At 44.0% G+C, this 19,348-nt stretch overlaps 1 protein-coding gene across 1 annotated transcript in view; it reads right to left on the bottom strand.

The window, feature by feature from the left end:
* Positions 1 to 19,348, bottom strand: part of myo10 (myosin X) — a 320,882-nt gene that overhangs the window by 77,611 nt on the left and 223,923 nt on the right. Inside the window, 2 exon segments of the mRNA XM_084327904.1 lie at positions 280 to 404; positions 1,851 to 1,985. Coding sequence (XP_084184030.1) covers positions 280 to 404; positions 1,851 to 1,985 — 260 coding nt within the window.

The following is a 19,348-nucleotide window of genomic DNA, read 5'->3' as shown; positions in this document are numbered from 1 at the left end:
AGAGGAGAGACAAAAATAGATACCAAGGGCAAGAACAGATGAATACAAAGAAAAGGGATGAATGAACCAAGATCAGGTTCAAACTCATCCCATCACTCATCAAAAAACACCAGAAATAACAGGGAAACCGTCAATCTCACAACACCCCTCCCCAGTCAGTGATTCTCTGACCCACGGAATGGCGGTGACAAGTGCAAGTGCTTTGAGAACTTCCTCTGACAGGAAGCCTCCGTCAGTCGTCGGTTCTGGGGGGGGGGGGGGGGGGCATTCAAAGGATACAGTCCACGATTTTGCCCCCTTGGATGTTGCCCTTCTGACAGAAATGCAGCTGGACAAACTTCCCGAAGCGACTGGAGTTGTTGTTGTAGACCGTCTTGGCGTTTCCGAAGGCCTCCATGATTGGGCTGCAGGGGGGCAGAGAGAGGGCAATGCTTCAGACCGGTGGGACATGTCGCTGTTACGATACAAATCTCTCTTGTAACATTCAGATTCTGCGTTTTTGTTCATATTATACGGCTGTCAAAATATATCCAAACTTTTGGATTGAACCAAGTTGTATAAACAATGCAGTGATGAACGGTCTTTCCCAGTGGAGCAACTACTGAGTAAAGTTACACAGCTCGAGCTACGCTATGCTTGCTAATTATCCTTGGTAGCAGTAATGTTATCAGAGATTGCCTGCAGGAGCTGTGCACCAACACAGATATTGTTACATCAGAGAACAAAGTACTCGTGATTACTTTCCCTAATAATCTTTTCAAGCATTTCTTCATGACCGCAGCCCCTACAGACGCATATATATATATATATATTTGATCTTATCTTGAGAATATCCAGACTGTATGACATGCTATAACATATACTGGGACAGACTGTTTGACTAACTGTTATGAGGCAGTATCTAATTAGCTTCTAAAGACTTTTCATAAAAGAGCTTCTCATTGCAACCCGTTAGTAAACCTTTAGTGAAGTATCACCGGCCCGGTTTTCAGCTAAATGTCTGTCTGTCTCTCCATCACTCCTCCAGCGTTCAGCTAAATGTCTGTCTGTCTCTCCATCACTCCTCCAGCGTTCAGCTAAATGTCTGTCTGTCTCTCCATCACTCCTCCAGCGTTCAGCTAAATGTCTGCCTGTCTCTCCATCATTCCTCCAGCGTTCAGCTAAATGTCTGTCTGTCTCTCCATCACTCCTCCAGCGTTCAGCTAAATGTCTGTCTGTCTCTCCATCCCCCCTCCAGCGTTCAGCTAAATGTCTGTCTGTCTCTCCATCACTCCTCCAGCGTTCAGCTAAATGTCTGCCTGTACCTCCATCACTCCTCCAGCGTTCAGCTAAATGTCTGCCTGTACCTCCATCACTCCTCCAGCGTTCAGCTAAATGTCTGTCTGTCTCTCCATCACTCCTCCAGCGTTCAGCTAAATGTCTGCCTGTACCTCCATCACTCCTCCAGCGTTCAGCTAAATGTCTGTCTGTCTCTCCATCCCCCCTCCAGCGTTCAGCTAAATGTCTGCCTGTACCTCCATCACTCCTCCAGCGTTCAGCTAAATGTCTGCCTGTACCTCCATCCCCCCTCCAGCGTTCAGCTAAATGTCTGTCTGTCTCTCCACCACTCCTCCAGCGTTCAGCTAAATGTCTGCCTGTACCTCCATCACTCCTCCAGCGTTCAGCTAAATGTCTGCCTGTACCTCCATCCCCCCTCCAGCGTTCAGCTAAATGTCTGTCTGTCTCTCCACCACTCCTCCAGCGTTCAGCTAAATGTCTGCCTGTACCTCCATCACTCCTCCAGCGTTCAGCTAAATGTCTGTCTGTACCTCCATCCCCCCTCCAGCGTTCAGCTAAATGTCTGCCTGTACCTGCTCTCCAGCAGGGCTTCCTCCACGTGGGAGGTCCGGTTCTGGGACGACATCTCCAGGGAGTGCTGGCTCATGGCCGACAGGAACCGCAGGATCAGCTTGGTGCTCTCCGTCTTCCCAGCTCCACTCTCGCCACTGGGGTGGGGGGGGGGGGGGGGGGGGGAGACATCAGGAGTCATGAGGATGGGGGGGTCAATTTCTTTTTTTTTTATCAACTTTTTCTCCCATTTTCTATTTTTCTCCCATTTTGTATCGTCCAATTCTACCCTCCCCTGTCTCGAACGCTGTTAGGCCATGCCTCCCACAGGCCGGCTGCAATGTGGACGAAGCCTTACATCACGTGTCCCCTCCGGTACACGAGGAGGCAGCTGTCGCCAACGTCCGATCCCCACCCACCAGCTTTCCACCCCTAACACTGCCAATTGTGTTAGTATGAACGACCAGCCAAGCTGGTAGCAACGCAGAGAGCTGGGCTCGAACCCAGCGTCTCCTGCATTAGTGGCGAGCGCCTTGCCCACTGCGCCACTTAGCCGCCCACGGGGGGGGGGGTCAAAAATCTTCAAATTTATAAGCATTCTGATGAAGTTTCTAGATCAGAGATGGAATGACACAGTTGATGTGTTGTGTACATGTAGAGGGTTCATGTATTCATAGTTTAAGACAGTATCAGATGTGTACTTTCAGGTGTTGTGTACATGTAGAGGTTGCATGTATTCATAGTTTAAGACAGTACATTTTAACATTTAGTCATTTAGCTGACGCTTTAATCCAAAGCGACTTACAGTACATGTTGTGTACATGTAGAGGTTGCATATATTCATAGTTTAAGACAGTACCAGCTGCATACTTTCAGGTGAAATTATTTCAAATGATTGCAAATTATTAGCCTGTGTTGTCTGTCCAGCGATGTCCAGAGGCTTAGCGGTTATAACTAATTTGACTTGAAAGCTTCAATAACACAGCATTTCTGCGGTGATAGGGATGAAAATAGGGTGAAATGGAAACACATTTACATCGAGTCATTTAGCTGACACTTCTAACCAAAGCCACTTACAGTGTTGTACGTACAACAAAGCCAACCAAGGGATACACTCCCGGCAACAAGAAGCGGTATTGTTCGTCTAACAGAGCCAAAAACTTGGAGTACATAGGAAGCGTATTAGGAAACAGTTTCTTGTAACCTTCAGAGAAGGGTTGGGGGGTGAGCACACTTACAATTCTTTCCATTGTTAAAAAAAAAATAGTAAACCCGAAAATGTGATTGAGATAATAATGGTAATATCATTCATTCATTCATTCAGTTCATTCATTAACTGACTACAAAAAACAAAAATAAGTCTGTTGTAAGTTTTCAAACAGAAGTATCTAAAGACGACAAGTTGGTTTGTGTGTGTGTGTGTGTGTGTGTGTGTGTGTGTGTGTGTGTGTGTGTGTGTGTGTGTGTGTGTGTGTGTGTGTGTGTGCGCGCGTGTGTTGTGAACATGTTTGGGTACTTTTGGGTGATGTATCACATTCACACACAAGTGATTTCTCCTTCATTCTTCCCTAATAGATGGAATGTGTACAACGGTTGCATATAATTCCTTTTTCATGCAAGTGATTTGAGATCTTAGACCTGCAAACACCAGCTGTCGCTAAAACTAGAGATGCACTGATCGATGGGCCGGTGACCGGAATCAGACGGTTTTCAGCCTGATCTGCCGTGACCGGTGACCGAGGCCAATCAGTTCCAAATATATCTCATTCTGTGTTATATCCGGTCAGATTTACATGCACAGACAGTAACTTGCTATTTGTAATACCTGTATGGACAAAATACGTTTGTGAATGCTGTCAATTATAGTTCTTAAAAAAGGAATCGGCAACATTTTTTATCTGATATCGGAATAGAACGTTGCAATCAGTGCATCTCCAGCTAAAAGGTCAACATTTGATGCATGATATGGTTTTTTGTCTCCAGGGTTCAATCATGAAGCTCCTGGGAGTTGCCTGGGAGACCCAAGGTGTCCATGACAACAACATAAACACACTCGTGGTCCTGACATGGAACCATTCCTCCTTTCTTCCTCAGCGTCTAGAGCCACACATTCCTATTCAAATCAGCTCCTCGATGCCGTCTTTACTCAGCTATATATCTCCGTCTCTAACTCTCTCGGCTTGAGCCAATAGGGCAGGACTTGTAGGGCAAGTCGAGTTCGCAAGTCGAGTTCGTTTCGACAAAACAACAGGAAACAGTGTAGAGCCTACAATACAAGACAGCCATGGATGAGACACCCTGTTTACTGAGACGGATTAGTTCAAACTTTTATTGGATGTGTATATGTGAGTGCATCTGTGTTTATTTTTTGTGTATGTATGTGTCTGTCCATGTTTTTCTTTGTGTGTGTGTGTGTGTGCTTTCTGTGTATGTGTGTGTGTTCTTTGTGTGTGTGTATGTGTTTTGTATATTTGTGTGTGTGTATATGTGTTTTCTGTGTATGTGTTTTGTGTGTGTGTGTGTGTGTGTGTGTGTGTGTGTGTGTGTGTGTGTGTGTGTGTGTGTGTGTGTACTTGAGTGTTCACTGTTTGCCCGTGTGAGCGTGGCGAGCGTGGCGAGGTAACGTGTGTGTTTGGCGCAACAAGCGGCTCAATTGTAATTGTAAATGACTGACTCATGACCGGACTGACAAACAGGCTTTCATGTCTAACCTCGATGGAGGCCGACTGCATCATGTGCAGCAGCGGTGGAGGTGCTACTTCCCGGTCCAGCCACTAGAGGGCACTGTGCACAATGAAAAACCACTGTAGTCTACTGGTGGTCGGTTGCATAATCCTCATCAGTGTTTTAGTACTGAGGTGGAGTGGACTCAACCTTGATGACTTGGACTCGGACTCGGACTAGGGTAACAGGGACTCGACTCGGACAATTTTTTGGTGACTCGGACTCAAGATTTAGTGACTCGACTACAACGCTGCCTCATATATTCATAGGTAAGATCAAACATTGAAGGAGCCAAATTATGGACCATGGATTTAGCCTATTTTTTGTATGGATTTGTCAGTGTCTGAGATGTTATTCAGGCGCTACAGGTAAACTACACAGGTGCTTGGTTTAAAGTCTTCAGATTAACAAACCTAAACAAGCTGTTCGGAATTGCTTCCCCTCGATGATGTCACAATGGGACGAATTAGTTTAGTTGGATTAACCGATTATTTGTGTCTCTTTGGAGCCAGGAACACTAATGGACTGTCCAGTTTGTAAAGATATTTTACTCTTGGTCATGGGGCAGCCAGGGCAGGGAAGGAAATAATTAATATAAAGTTTTGTGTGTGCTACAGCCAATACATTTGTTTTGGGGAAAAAATATAGACCAGTTTATTTGCAGAAACTTTAACAAATATGTTCCACGGATTCAAGGAAGTCATATAACATTGTATGCTTTAACATAAAGATACTTTGTAATTCAGTATTTACACCATGAACCTTTTATCCAGAGTGAGAACAAATACAACATCACCAACATAATTACCAAATACAGCGTGCAGTAAGTAAACTAAGAATGAAGTAGGGCTGGGCGATATGGCCTAAAAATTGTATCTAAGATTTTTTCACACCACATCCGATTTACATCGATTTTTTTCTCTTAAAAACTAGAAACGCCAAGGAAATCATTCAAATAAGCTTTGTTTTTATTTGACACAACATTTTTCAAACCAAGATTAATTTCCCTATTGGGATTGAAGTGCAAACCTAACTTCACCAATCTTCACTTGAATTTTCCTATTGGGATTAATAAAGTTCAAATCTAACTTTCACCAAACATCACTTTTTGTAAAATAAAAGGTGACTCCTAATTTTTTTTTTTTCAATCAAATTTTTATTTTGAAAATCGTCCTAAATCATTCATTCGAATTAATCGATAAAATCGATTAATCGCCCAGCCCTAGAATGAAGTAACTGGAAATAAATGTAGTCGATACAACAAAGTAACAACAAGGAAATGTGTCACCACTTGAATGAATGGAAGCGGACAGTGCCGGTTAGCCGAGGCATTGTCCAACTAACACCGCTAACCAGCACTGTCCACTTCCATTCATTGTGCTAAGCTAGGCTAACGTGCAGCCAGATAGCTTTCTACTGAACTCACAGAGAGGAAACTGGTATCTATCTTCTTGTCTCTCTCTCTGGAGAAGACGGTAAGCTAATTTCCCAAAATGTTGGCGTGTTCCTTTAACACTTTCAGTGCCACCAGGGGGCGCACGACTTAGTGCATGAATGCCACCATCGGCGCTAATGTTAACGTTAATATCGCCTAATCTATGTTTTAAATTATGGCTATGTGTCTAATCTGCCCGTCGCTTATCAAAGAATCATTTTCCAGTCAGTGCTGTCGAGGCAGATTGGTTTTTTATCGCTTAATTTCCGTTTGAGAGCATTTTGAAAAGCACCCGTTTTGAGGTAAAAAACAGTTCATTCTGGGCCATTCTGTGATAATCGTCTTTTACTGGAATATTCCAGAACGTTGATATTTGTCGGCCTATTTATGAATCGTTTTCAAATAAACGCTAGATGATCAATATTATACGTACACGCACGCACATTCGAGGCGCGCGCTGATAATAGCCGTTTTCATTTCCTCATGGATTTTACAGTGAAACCGCTGGAGCACATATCAGAAAAAAGCTTATATCTTCATCAAAACGAGTCTGATTATCCTAACACTGATAACATAGATTCCTTACCTGACATCAGATGGTATCCAACTGGTATATTCCAATTCCTGATCACCATTCGAAAAAATCGATAAGTGTATAGATCTAACGTGTATACAGTAGAACTCATGATCCGCGGCGCAGAGGATCCATAATGAACTGTGGTAACCCCGGCTGCATCAGTGGACTGGAAAATGTGGACTGGAATAATTTTTTTCCCCCATCCATTTTCATTGAGTCCATTCCAAAATCCCTGATGTCATCTGGGAGACGATAGGGGGCGCTTTTTTCACATCTGATCGCCGGCGGCCTTTGGGTAGGCTAGGGTAGGCTCGCGTGATTCAGATCGCTAAAAAAAAAAAAAAAAAAAATCGGAGAAATCTCGTGAGTGGCTTTCAACGTAACTATTGTAAATCCTAGAAAAGCCGTGAGTGGCAGTCAAAGTGTTAAGATGATTTTTTTAAGGTATGTTATAATTTTCTGGTTAACAAAGAAAAGTCCTGCACACTGTCTTCACTTACATTCCATTTGAATATACACACAATGTTTCGGTCATGTGACCTTCATCGGGTATCTGAACTAACAATACAAGTGACCCATATATATAGGGGAGCAGGAGAACAAGGACCAATCACAGGGCCAGGGCAATCAGTTCACACAATAGGGCCAATCAACACTAACAGGGCGAGATGTCTGTTGCTTCTCATAATAATCAGGATAAGAGCTTTCCCGGGTTATTGTAATTAGGGATATGACATGTGTACATAATGTAAACACACTGGCCCAAAACAGAGCCTGGCTTCCATCACCACATCCTCCCCCTGTGGGGACGGCTCATTTCAAAACTTAAAACGAGAACCAAGTTGTGCTTTAGTCGTATACTAAAGTTTAAAATAGGAGAAAATATATATTTGTAGTCTAAGGGCTTCTCAGAGTGTCGATAACTATTTGTTTGGTATATAAATGATTGTTTCATGTGCTGCAGAACCGGAACCTGCTGAAAACCAGTTTGTAACTGAGTCAGGCCAGTTTAAATGTACATGTGAAATGTCTTTTTTACCCTTTCCTGTATAAATAAAGTGAAAATGAAAATGATAACCAGGTGATTTGCAGCCTCAAAACAAACAAATAGTCCTTTGTTAGATGCTCATCTTCCCCTGTTGTCTAGCTGCGCACAGCAGACACCACCCTGTCAGCTGACGGCAGAAACAGCTGTACATTTGGCTAATTTCAAAGAAAACTAGATTTCATCTGGAAAATAAACCCTACGCAAACAATAAGAGAACATGTCTGCTGTTTTCCCCCACATTATCACCACACGGAATACACTTTAAAGCCTTTTGCAGCTCACGAAGCATCGATGAGTGACTGACTGCCTGACCGCAACACGCCGCTTGACGCCCAGCCCCCCGCCCAGCTACACAGTGGGGAGATAAGTAAGAAAATATGCCCATTATGAGGGATTCTGATGAGAAACATGTGGAATGCGTTAAAGGGGAACAAAAACCAAAATCAAGAATTCCAATATGTTATTTCCATGGCTTGGAAAGTTCTATCAATAATTGTGAACAAGAGCCGCTCTCTCATAAAGTCAGAAGCCAGATAAGTAAGACGTTTATTTATATTATAAAACGTTTATTTGCTTTAATCTATAGTACTATTGCTCATAGTTCTGAAACAGAAAAGTACAGTTTCTGTAACTCATTGTATAGAACATTCCACTGGGTGCTCTCAGTGTCACCTTTACCGTCTTTCCCAGTTCATTGTCTATAAAGCAGCTTCAGACTTTATATCTGAAGTGATGACATCACAAAAGTGAGTTTTTCAATTTGAGAGAGAGAGTTGTTCACGTTCACTAATATCTTTGGGCTGTCTTAGACCATATGGTTCCTCACATTATGAATGTAATGTAAAACAGATCATTTTCTATCTGTGCTGATTTATGAAAGGAAATATAAACACAGGCAACCAAGACGCAGACAAGAAAAAGAGCACCGGCCGCCAAAGTAAAGATAACTTCCCTTGTTGAACATCACTGTACGTCTCACACCTACTGTAAAGCTAATCTGGGCGACGAAGACACAACTAAAACATTTGCGATGAGATCATGGCAACCAGAGAGCTGGGCAACGAAAAGCAATATTTCACAGCAGTCTCTTACCTCTATCCACCTGTGAGCTAGTGACCACTGCAGTCTCTTACCTCTATCCACCTGTGAGCTAGTGACCACTGCAGTCACTTACCTCTATCCACCTGTGAGCTAGTGACCACTGCAGTCTCTTACCTCTATCTACATGTGAGCTAGTGACCACTGCAGTCTCTTACCTCTATCCACCTGTGAGCTAGTGACCACTGCAGTCTCTTACCTCTATCCACCTATGAGCTAGTGACCACTGCAGTCTCTTACCTCTATCCACCTGTGAGCTAGTGACCACTGCAGTCTCTTACCTCTATCCACCTGTGAGCTAGTGACCACTGCAGTCACTTACCTCTATCCACCTGTGAGCTAGTGACCACTGCAGTCTCTTACCTCTATCCACCTGTGAGCTAGTGACCACTGCAGTCTCTTACCTCTATCCACCTGTGAGCTAGTGACCACTGCAGTCTCTTACCTCTATCCACCTGTGAGCTAGTGACCACTGCAGTCTCTTACCTCTATCCACCTGTGAGCTAGTGACCACTGCAGTCTCTTACCTCTATCCACCTGTGAGCTAGTGACCACTGCAGTCTCTTACCTCTATCCACCTATGAGCTAGTGACCACTGCAGTCTCTTACCTCTATCCACCTGTGAGCTAGTGACCACTGCAGTCACTTACCTCTATCCACCTGTGAGCTAGTGACCACTGCAGTCTCTTACCTCTATCTACATGTGAGCTAGTGACCACTGCAGTCTCTTACCTCTATCCACCTGTGAGCTAGTGACCACTGCAGTCTCTTACCTCTATCCACCTGTGAGCTAGTGACCACTGCAGTCTCTTACCTCTATCCACCTGTGAGCTAGTGACCACTGCAGTCTCTTACCTCTATCCACCTGTGAGCTAGTGACCACTGCAGTCTCTTACCTCTATCCACCTGTGAGCTAGTGACCACTGCAGTCTCTTACCTCTATCCACCTATGAGCTAGTGACCACTGCAGTCTCTTACCTCTATCCACCTGTGAGCTAGTGACCACTGCAGTCACTTACCTCTATCCACCTGTGAGCTAGTGACCACTGCAGTCTCTTACCTCTATCTACATGTGAGCTAGTGACCACTGCAGTCTCTTACCTCTATCCACCTGTGAGCTAGTGACCACTGCAGTCTCTTACCTCTATCTACATGTGAGCTAGTGACCACTGCAGTCTCTTACCTCTATCCACCTGTGAGCTAGTGACCACTGCAGTCTCTTACCTCTATCCACCTGTGAGCTAGTGACCACTGCAGTCTCTTACCTCTATCCACCTGTGAGCTAGTGACCACTGCAGTCTCTTACCTCTATCCACATGTGAGCTAGTGACCACTGCAGTCTCTTACCTCTATCCACCTGTGAGCTAGTGACCACTGCAGTCACTTACCTCTATCCACCTGTGAGCTAGTGACCACTGCAGTCTCTTACCTCTATCTACATGTGAGCTAGTGACCACTGCAGTCACTTACCGCTATCTACATGTGAGCTAGTGACCACTGCAGTCTCTTACCTCTATCCACCTGTGAGCTAGTGACCACTGCAGTCTCTTACCTCTATCCACCTGTGAGCTAGTGACCACTGCAGTCTCTTACCTCTATCTACATGTGAGCTAGTGACCACTGCAGTCTCTTACCTCTATCCACCTGTGAGCTAGTGACCACTGCAGTCTCTTACCTCTATCCACCTGTGAGCTAGTGACCACTGCAGTCTCTTACCTCTATCTACATGTGAGCTAGTGACCACTGCAGTCTCTTACCTCTATCCACCTGTGAGCTAGTGACCACTGCAGTCACTTACCTCTATCCACCTGTGAGCTAGTGACCACTGCAGTCTCTTACCTCTATCTACATGTGAGCTAGTGACCACTGCAGTCTCTTACCTCTATCCACCTGTGAGCTAGTGACCACTGCAGTCTCTTACCTCTATCCACCTGTGAGCTAGTGACCACTGCTGTGTCGTCTGCTGTCAACACCTCCATTCCTCCCAGGTGTCAGGCTTCACATTCACTTCTGTTCATTTTGAGGACAAATTCAAAATATCATACGTCTAAGGTATAAACAAACTGTACAGCGATATTATTCTGTGTAATGTATTTTTCTGAGTCAAAGGTACTTTAGGTACATTCGCTTTTCTTTTTTAACCTAATGTTGTCGTTTTCAACTTTTGTCAGTAAAGGAACTAATTCTCACTTGAGGTGTAGTTTGAGCAAATGTCAACTTCTCACAGAATGTTTAGAATCTTTCTTCCAGCAAGGCAGCAGGTAACCATGGGTAACGTTGGGAGGAATGGTGGTGTTGACAGCGGACAACAGTGGTCACTAGCTCACTTGTAGACTAATTTACATAGAGGTAAGACTGCTGAAACCTGACTAAATTGAAATTTCCTTTAAGAGAAGATACACAAGTCTTAACATAAATGTGTCTACACTGACCAAAGCCTCTCATTTACACTGCCGAGTGTCGGCGTGAGCTGAATTCTAAGCGGAGGGGCAGACGCTCTTCCAGCTCCCGCTAGTAAAAAGAAGTGAAGTCATTACAGCATGTGAGAATATCCCACGCAGGAAGTGAACTAAGCGGTTCTGGTGACAGAGGGGTCAGGAGGAGCCGCGGCCGGCCGTGCTCCCTCTGGGGGCACGGAGGCCAAGGTCAGCGCCGTCACAGCCACCACACACACACCCTGTCAACTTAACACACATCTAATAGATGGATAGAAAAGGCCACTGGGATTTCAAGGGATGTTTGGATATCAGAGGCGAAATAATCCCTATAGTGGAATTACTAAGAGGGATGTCAGGGACGGATGCAAGGCCGGCGGTAGCGACGTCACGTCTTTAGAGATAGTATGAAGTGCAGCCTGCGAACGAGACACTGGTGGGTAGATTTTGACGGGACATCCACATGAGGACGTTTTCATGTCAGAATGGAGTAAACGATCTCTGTACATGCGAGCGTTTCGTCCCCAAAAAGATCTCCATCGTGAAAATGCACATCACGTAACCATTCATGTACACTGGGCATGCATTGTGCCTGTGTAAAACAGGAAGCGGACTCTGTGTTTTTTGAGGAACATCAATCAGGTCACGCAGTGTTAAAGTTCAAGTTCAAGTTCTTTATTTGTCATATTGGCGCTTTTCCACTGCATGGTACCTACTCTACTCTACTCTACTCTACTCGGTATTTTCGGTTTTCCATTACCAAAGTACCTGGTACTACCTGGTACCAGGTACTTTTTCGGGTACTTTTTTAGTCCCTGCTCGACTCTGGTTCCAAGCGCGAGCCAAGCGGGTAGAACTGGTACCATAAATGTCACGTGAAAAACTGCAGACCACTGATTGGTCAGAAGAGAGACGCGTCACTGTTTGGAGAGTCTGAACGAAAACAAAGCCGCCATCTTGAATGTCTCGCATAGGATTTCATTATGGTTGCAGCAGGCACAAGTTCAATAAACAAACAATACAGTCACTGTGTATTCTGCCTCATTTATTGATTAAACAAAACCGACGTCAACACAATTTGCCACCGAGCGGAGAGTTTAGTCTCGCAAAAAGATCGCTGACTTGTTAAGGCTTAAGCTTATGTTGTGCTGATGTTGTGCTAGCGTTTTAGCATGGCTATCGTACATAGCGCAATCAATATAACTCGCTATTGATTGTTTGTATGAGTAACGTTAATGCTAATAGAATAGACACAACGTGAGGTAATCACCATCCATTTTAAACCGGTTATTACCTAATGCTAACGTTAGCAAATAGACGCGACTGGTAACGTTACAGCTTGTTAGCCTAATGCTAACGTTAGCATAGACAGCCTAGCTAACGTTAACGCTTGTAGAATAGACACAATGAGAGGTAACGTTAGCGTTATCAGAATAGACACAACGAGAGTCTCGTTAATGTTGTTATTGATTGATTGAAAACTGTGTTTTACTCTGGCTTGCGCCTACTAGCTCATGACACGGACATAGCTATGCTGGAGCTCTCACAGAGCTATGGAGCTCTCAGCTGTACACCAGCAGCCCCGCCTCCCCACACGGAGACAAACTGAGTACTTTATTTTAGTACCTGCAGTGGAAAAGGAACGAAGTACCAGGTACCTAAAGCGAGTAGAGTAGAGTAGAGTAGAGTAGAGTAGGTACCATGCAGTGGAAAAGCGCCATATACAACAATACAGGGGCATTGCAGGTAATGACATTTTGTGTTTCGAGCTCAGACTCAACAGCATGGCCGTAGCCAGCTATGAGGTCACCGAGGTCCGGACCTCGGTAACTATTTGTAACTATTAAAAAAAAAAAAAAATTATATATATATATATATATTTTTTTTTTGGTCAACGATCGGCCCACTACTAGGCTGAGACATCGGCCCATTGGTACTGACTGACACTGGGCTGGCCCAATCACATCTCTTACTAAGCACCCCCCCCCCCGCCAGTCGTGCATGGTATATGACTGAGAGGGGGGCTGGTACATGACTGAGATGGGGCTGGTACATGACTGAGAGGGGGCTGTGGTACATGACTGAGAGGGGGCTGGTACATGACTGAGAGGGGCTGGTACATGACTGAGAGGGGGCTGTGGTATATGACTGAGAGGGGGGCTGGTACATGACTGAGATGGGGCTGGTACATGACTGAGAGGGGGCTGTGGTACATGACTGAGAGGGGGCTAGTACATGACTGAGAGGGGCTGGTACATGACTGAGAGGGGGCTGTGGTACATGACTGAGAGGGGGCTGTGGTATATGACTGAGAGGGGGCTGTGGTATATGACTGAGAGGGGGCTGTGGTACATGACTGAGAGGGGGCTGGCTGGTACATGACTGAGAGGGGGCTGGTACATGACTGAGAGAGGGCTGCTACATGACTGAGAGGGGGCTGGTATACATGACTGAGAGGGGGGCTGGTATACATCACTGAGAGGGGGCTGTGGTACATGACTGAGAGGGGGCTGTGGTACTTGACTGAGATGGGGCTGTGGTACATGACTGAGAGGAGGCTGGTACATGACTGAGAGGGGGCTGGTACATGACTGAGAGGGGGCTGGTACATGACTGAGAGGGGGCTGGTACATGACTGAGAGGGGGCTGGTACATGACTGAGAGGGGGCTGGTACATGACTGAGAGGGGGCTGGTACATGACTCAGATGGGGCTGTGGTACATGACTGAGAGGGGGCTGGTAGATGACAGAGGGGGCTGGTATACATGACTGAGAGAGGGCTGGTACATGACTGAGAGGGGCTGGCTGGTACATGACTGAGAGGGGCTGGTACATGACTGAGAGGGGGCTGGTACCATGTATTGGGCATCATTGTAGGTCAAACCATTAAAAAGTTAATTTCCACGGCAGCCATTTTGGATTTTGGTCTCTCACAAATTTCCCCCGCCTTTTTAAAAAATCCATTGAGAAACGAAGTGCCACAGATGACCCAACTACTAGGTCCATATCGTATCATCATAATATTATTTTTTAAATCATTAGGATAAGGGTTCCCTTGATAAAGAGGCTGTATAATATACAACACCAGTAGCTCAACTGCAAAAACAGCTTTTTTATTTGATTAGATTTATTTGGAAATTAAAAACACATCATAAAAACAAATTATCTTGACCAATTTGTATTCCTGAGGATATCACCTAAAAGCATTCATTAACAAGCATTAACACTTATTTCCAAGGTGGTCCTCGATGGAAGACATAAAAACACAGCACATTATAGCCTACTCAACTGCAAATTTTTCCTCAACTGCAAAAATGTATGCCTACTTATGTATTAGCCTACAGGGAAAAACACATTCACAACAGGCAGCAAAGTTTGTTTTCAGCCAAGTATGGTAATAAGGTAACTATTAGGATATATATGGTATGGATTACTTACTCTTAATAACTTATTACTATCTGTGGTAGCTCTAGTCTCCACCTACACAAATTGTTTTTGTGCTGTCCATTGATCATGCACCTTCACGTGGTAGGCACATAGGTCAAACTCCCCAAACAAACACACCATTGATTGAATTGCCATATAAGATGAATATAAAACAAGAAGGTGATCTATTAACTGTGTAAACCTTATGCAATATTCATCATTGATATTTGAATACTTGAAATCTGTATGAACTGAGTAGTTAGTATCAAATGAAATAAGATGGAACTGCTCCATGCATTCATTGAATAAACAACTATTTTCTCATTACCAGTATGGTATTGTTTAAATTGTACAGCTTTTTGCACATCTTTGTCAGGGGATTCCAACAATTCTGGACCTGAATGTACCAGTTAATTGTAATCATCTCTCTCCTTATGTCTAGTCAAGCCAGGTTGTGGAGGAGAGAGACAGGGATGAACAGGCTATAGACTACGTTGCCCAACCAGCCTGCTATGATGCAGGTGTTTTTACATCACCACCCAAAACAAGATTCAGCCAAGAGCGAGTGAGTACACTGGTCCACTTGTCCATGGCACTTACTACCCAGCTTTGTAATGGGTTGGGGGGGGGGGGGGGAATAGTACAGTAGGTACGCATATTTAAGGGGACCGTAAGGATGGTGTACTGGTGGGTGGTGTCCGACCGATTATAGTGGGCCGGTCTGGGCCAAAAAAATAAATGGACCTCCCTAATTTCTAAACCCTGGCTACGGCCCTGCTCAACAGTGCACAATTAAGAAACTACAATGAATAGTAGTAGTAGTAGTAGTAGTAGTAAGATAGAATAAAATATCAAATGAGGTAAGATCAAATAAAATAGTCAATTATTTACAGAAAGCGTCTTGCGTGTATGTGCATGTTAACCCTTTCACTGCCACATGACAGCCGGTTAACCCTTTCACTGTGACAATACAGAAGGTTAGCCCTTTACTATCACACAACCGACGGCGATGCTCCATCATTAGCATCATTAGCTCCGCGGCCGGAGCTAATGATGGAGCATCGCCGTCGGTTGTGTGATAGTAAAGGGTTAACCTACTGTCGTGTGGCAGTTAAAGGGTTCAGTGCAGTAACAGGGCTACCTCCTGTTATTGTCTTTGTTCAGGAGTCTCGTAGCTTGTGGTAAAAAGCTGTGAAGCCTGTGCTGAACGCAGTCCGTTTGAGTTTAGCGCACATGAAGTGGATCAAGTAGGCGTCACAGTGGAAAACTAAACTATCGACTTTAAACTGGTCGTATTTGTTCAGCTTTTCAAATGAGTCTGACGATTGCAGGCCGGGTATTTAAGTATTTATCTACACTGATTACCCGATTTGATTTTGATTTGATATCGATCCGCCTTGGTTTCAGGAGGGTCAACACCGTAGCAGTTTCCGTAGCTGTTCAGCAGAAACTCACTAGAAATCACTTTTAAGCAAACATCTTCACACATCCACTGAAGAAATGCATAGATTTAAAAATGGATCTTGGGATTTTAAGAATCGATTCGATATGGACTTTTTCCTGGTCCTACATTTAGGAATGCTGTTTGGGAAGAATAATGCGGATGCCCCATCTGGATGTAGGTAGCTACTTTGTTTATCAAATAATGACATCAGCACCTCTGCCGATGTAGTAGTGCCTTGCTCTGCGTGTCAACCCAGTAGGAAATATAATCCAGATGCAGGACAACGCTGTAAAAACTGTGAAATATCAAATCACTGTTGGAATTTCTTGACTGAAGGCACCCCCCCCCCCCCCCCCCCCGTAGCTCTCAACTTTTGCCTGGACAGCTGTTCAAAAGGAACCCCCTTCAGCCAATCATGCGTTGTCAGGGATCTACACTGTATCCATTGTATAGAGAACGTTGTCCCCGAACAACCGTTTAAGATAGGATCTGTAATGCGGTCAAACAGCAACCTCTAGGCCAGTGGTCGGCAACCTGCGGCCTCGAGGCCGCATGCGGCTCTTTAGCCAATCAGCTGCGGCTCCCTGGCCAAATTTTTTTTTTTTTTTTTGATATCGATGTCATACTGTGACACTGAAATGAAAAAATATTTCATCAACTAAGATATTTAGTCAACAAAAGGCTTACCTGTATGCCTGATATGTGGTGCGAAATTTGCGAACAACGAAAAATGTACTTTTTATTTTATAGATTTTCCACAAATAAGGGAAGGACTCTAATAGAGCTGCATAGTTCAGGGTTTTATTTCAAAGTAGGTTTACAGATGCAAGTGTTTTTTCTCCTTTTCTGTGTTTTATTTCAAAGTAGGTCTACACATGGTAGTCTTTTCAAAGTGGACTACTTTTATTTTATAAATGTTCCACAAATAAGGGAAGGACTCAAATATACCTGAATAGTTCAGGGTTTTATTTCAAAGTCGGTCTACAGACACCAGTGTTTTGTCTCCTCTTCTGTTTTTTATTAAAAAATAGGTCTACACAGCCAGTATTTCTTCTCCACTTCATAAGAGTTTGAGGTTTTCCTTTGTTATAACAGGTAAAAACAGCAATTAAAAAGTAATTTTTTTTCTTTTTGTTGCTTTATAATCCCATTAATGCAACAAACTGTGTGCTATAAGTATAAAGTATAATAAATCACAAATTACTTTGGGTATGCAATTGTCAGGCGTTTTATGCTAAATGTGGGGTATGCTTGGGGATATATAAAATGTTATACACTGTTATCTTCATTTTAAGGGTAAATAGGTTGTGCGGCTCCCTGAGCATTTTATTTTGTGGGATGGGGGAAAAGTGGCTATTTTGATAGTAAAGGTTGCTGACCCCTGCTCTAGGCAAAAGAGCCCCGCTGTTGGTACTGCACTTTCTTTACATGTTGCGATCTGATGGGTTTGGAGTTTAGTTACTTATTCTCATTCACATGCTTTCGAGCAACACTGTACTTATTGTACTTGTTTTATGCCTATTCTTATTTCTGCACTTTCTACGTTGCACTACTTTTATTGTCTTTTATACCTATTCTTGTGTCTGAACTTTATGCATTGCTTTTATTCTGTCAACTGTATGCTCATGTTATGCCTATATTCATTTCATGCTATTTGCCATGAAGCACTTTGAGCTGCAATCCATGTATGAGCCTGCAGGTTTGGCCTAGCGATAGCAACTCCTCCAACACATCAAACCAAAACGTGTAGAAATATAAACAAAGTGCAGTGCCAAGAGGGGCTATTTAAGCTTGGAGGTCAATGTGAATGATATGAAAGTGTAGAATTTCCTCGATTATGAGTCACATAATATCTTTAGTGCAGTAGACAGACGGACTGGCGTTGTTGTGGCAGTAAACGATAACCCCCAACGGGTATCAACTTTTAGTACCAAAAAACCAATTGGTGATAGTTATGGTACTCACCATTCTATCCGATATATAATAAGATTGGGTGGTCCTCTCTGGCAGAGATGTGAGTTGTGTTGGAATCAGTTTTTTGGAACGGACCACTGAACCCGGAAGTACAGGACCCAGTGATTGTCTTCCACTCAGTGTTTGTACTGAACTTGGTAGATCTGCTCTTGGCTTCTCTGCCCCTGCCTCATGGAATACCCTGCAGGAAACTCTGAAACTAGACACTCTAGTCTAGTGTCTATAGGTGGGTTTAGAACTTTAATGACCAATCAGGTCACCACAATATGTTGTTGTTTTAAAATGGTCACCTCTGTTTTTTATTTTGAAATGTGCTCTTACTTGTTCTGATTGACTGTATTCATTAACTTAACACACTATGGCATTGGTGAATGTAACAACTCAACGGCACTGTAAATGAGTTTAATTAATTACTCATGACAAGTGGACCGACATCCATACAACGACAGCACCACAAAGGGAACAGTGAGCGGAGCTTAGCGGGGCCCACAGCCATGTCAAATCCTGTTTGTCATCCCTACAGATAGAGACCACACAATAAAGCAGGCAAACTTCCATGTCCTACCTCCACAGGGTACGAAAGAAGACCCCCGCCCCCCCACTGGGACCCCCCATTGGGACCTCTGCGGAATGTCCTTCAACAGAAATTACACAGGGGGCTCGCAGGTAAAAAAAAAAAAGAAAGAAGGAATACAGCCCCCCCCTCCCCCTCTGTCATGCACGTAGCCTGAACATCCATAACCCTCTTATCTACCGGAGGGGGGTCCGACATCCTTTGACGGAACGAGGTGAGCGGGACCGAGACGGATAGAGAGACCAGTTTCTGGGAATAAGGTCAACTCTCGTGGCCGTACAGTTGTGGGATCTGTCTTTTTCATTTTAAACTACTTTAGTTTCAGGGTAGTGCCATGTTTTCTCCATAGAGCCCTGTTTTTAGGGCAGGTAGGGGGCAACTCAGTCACGTGATTCCATGGGTGTTGCTGATTCGCTCGAACACAGTGTGTTTACAAACAAGAAATCTGTCGCACACTACACACACATTACATGAGAAAAAAGGGGCGAGGAGGAATAACGATTGAGACATTGAGAGTTTTATGACTTGATTCACAAGCTTTCTTTGGCCAAACGTCTGTATAATCTTTACGCCACTGTAATTTGAGGCCACGTTAGAATGTCCTTTATGCAAATTGAAGGGGGGGACCTCTACATTCAAATGCACATTGGACAGCTAAAGCTGCAGGCTTATTTCAGTGGCTGCTCAGCTCCCCCACACCTCTTTCTCTTAAAGGGATTAGGTCTTACTTTAAAGGACTCAGAGTGTGTAAGTCCTTTAAATAGCTGAGGAGGCCATGGTAAAAGA

The sequence above is a fragment of the Notolepis coatsorum genome (assembly GCF_963971535.1).
Source record: "Notolepis coatsorum genome assembly, chromosome: 13".
Lineage (NCBI taxonomy): Eukaryota > Metazoa > Chordata > Actinopteri > Aulopiformes > Paralepididae > Notolepis > Notolepis coatsorum.
Note: the sequence above shows the minus strand (reverse complement) of the source record. Positions and strands in the feature narration are given on the sequence as shown.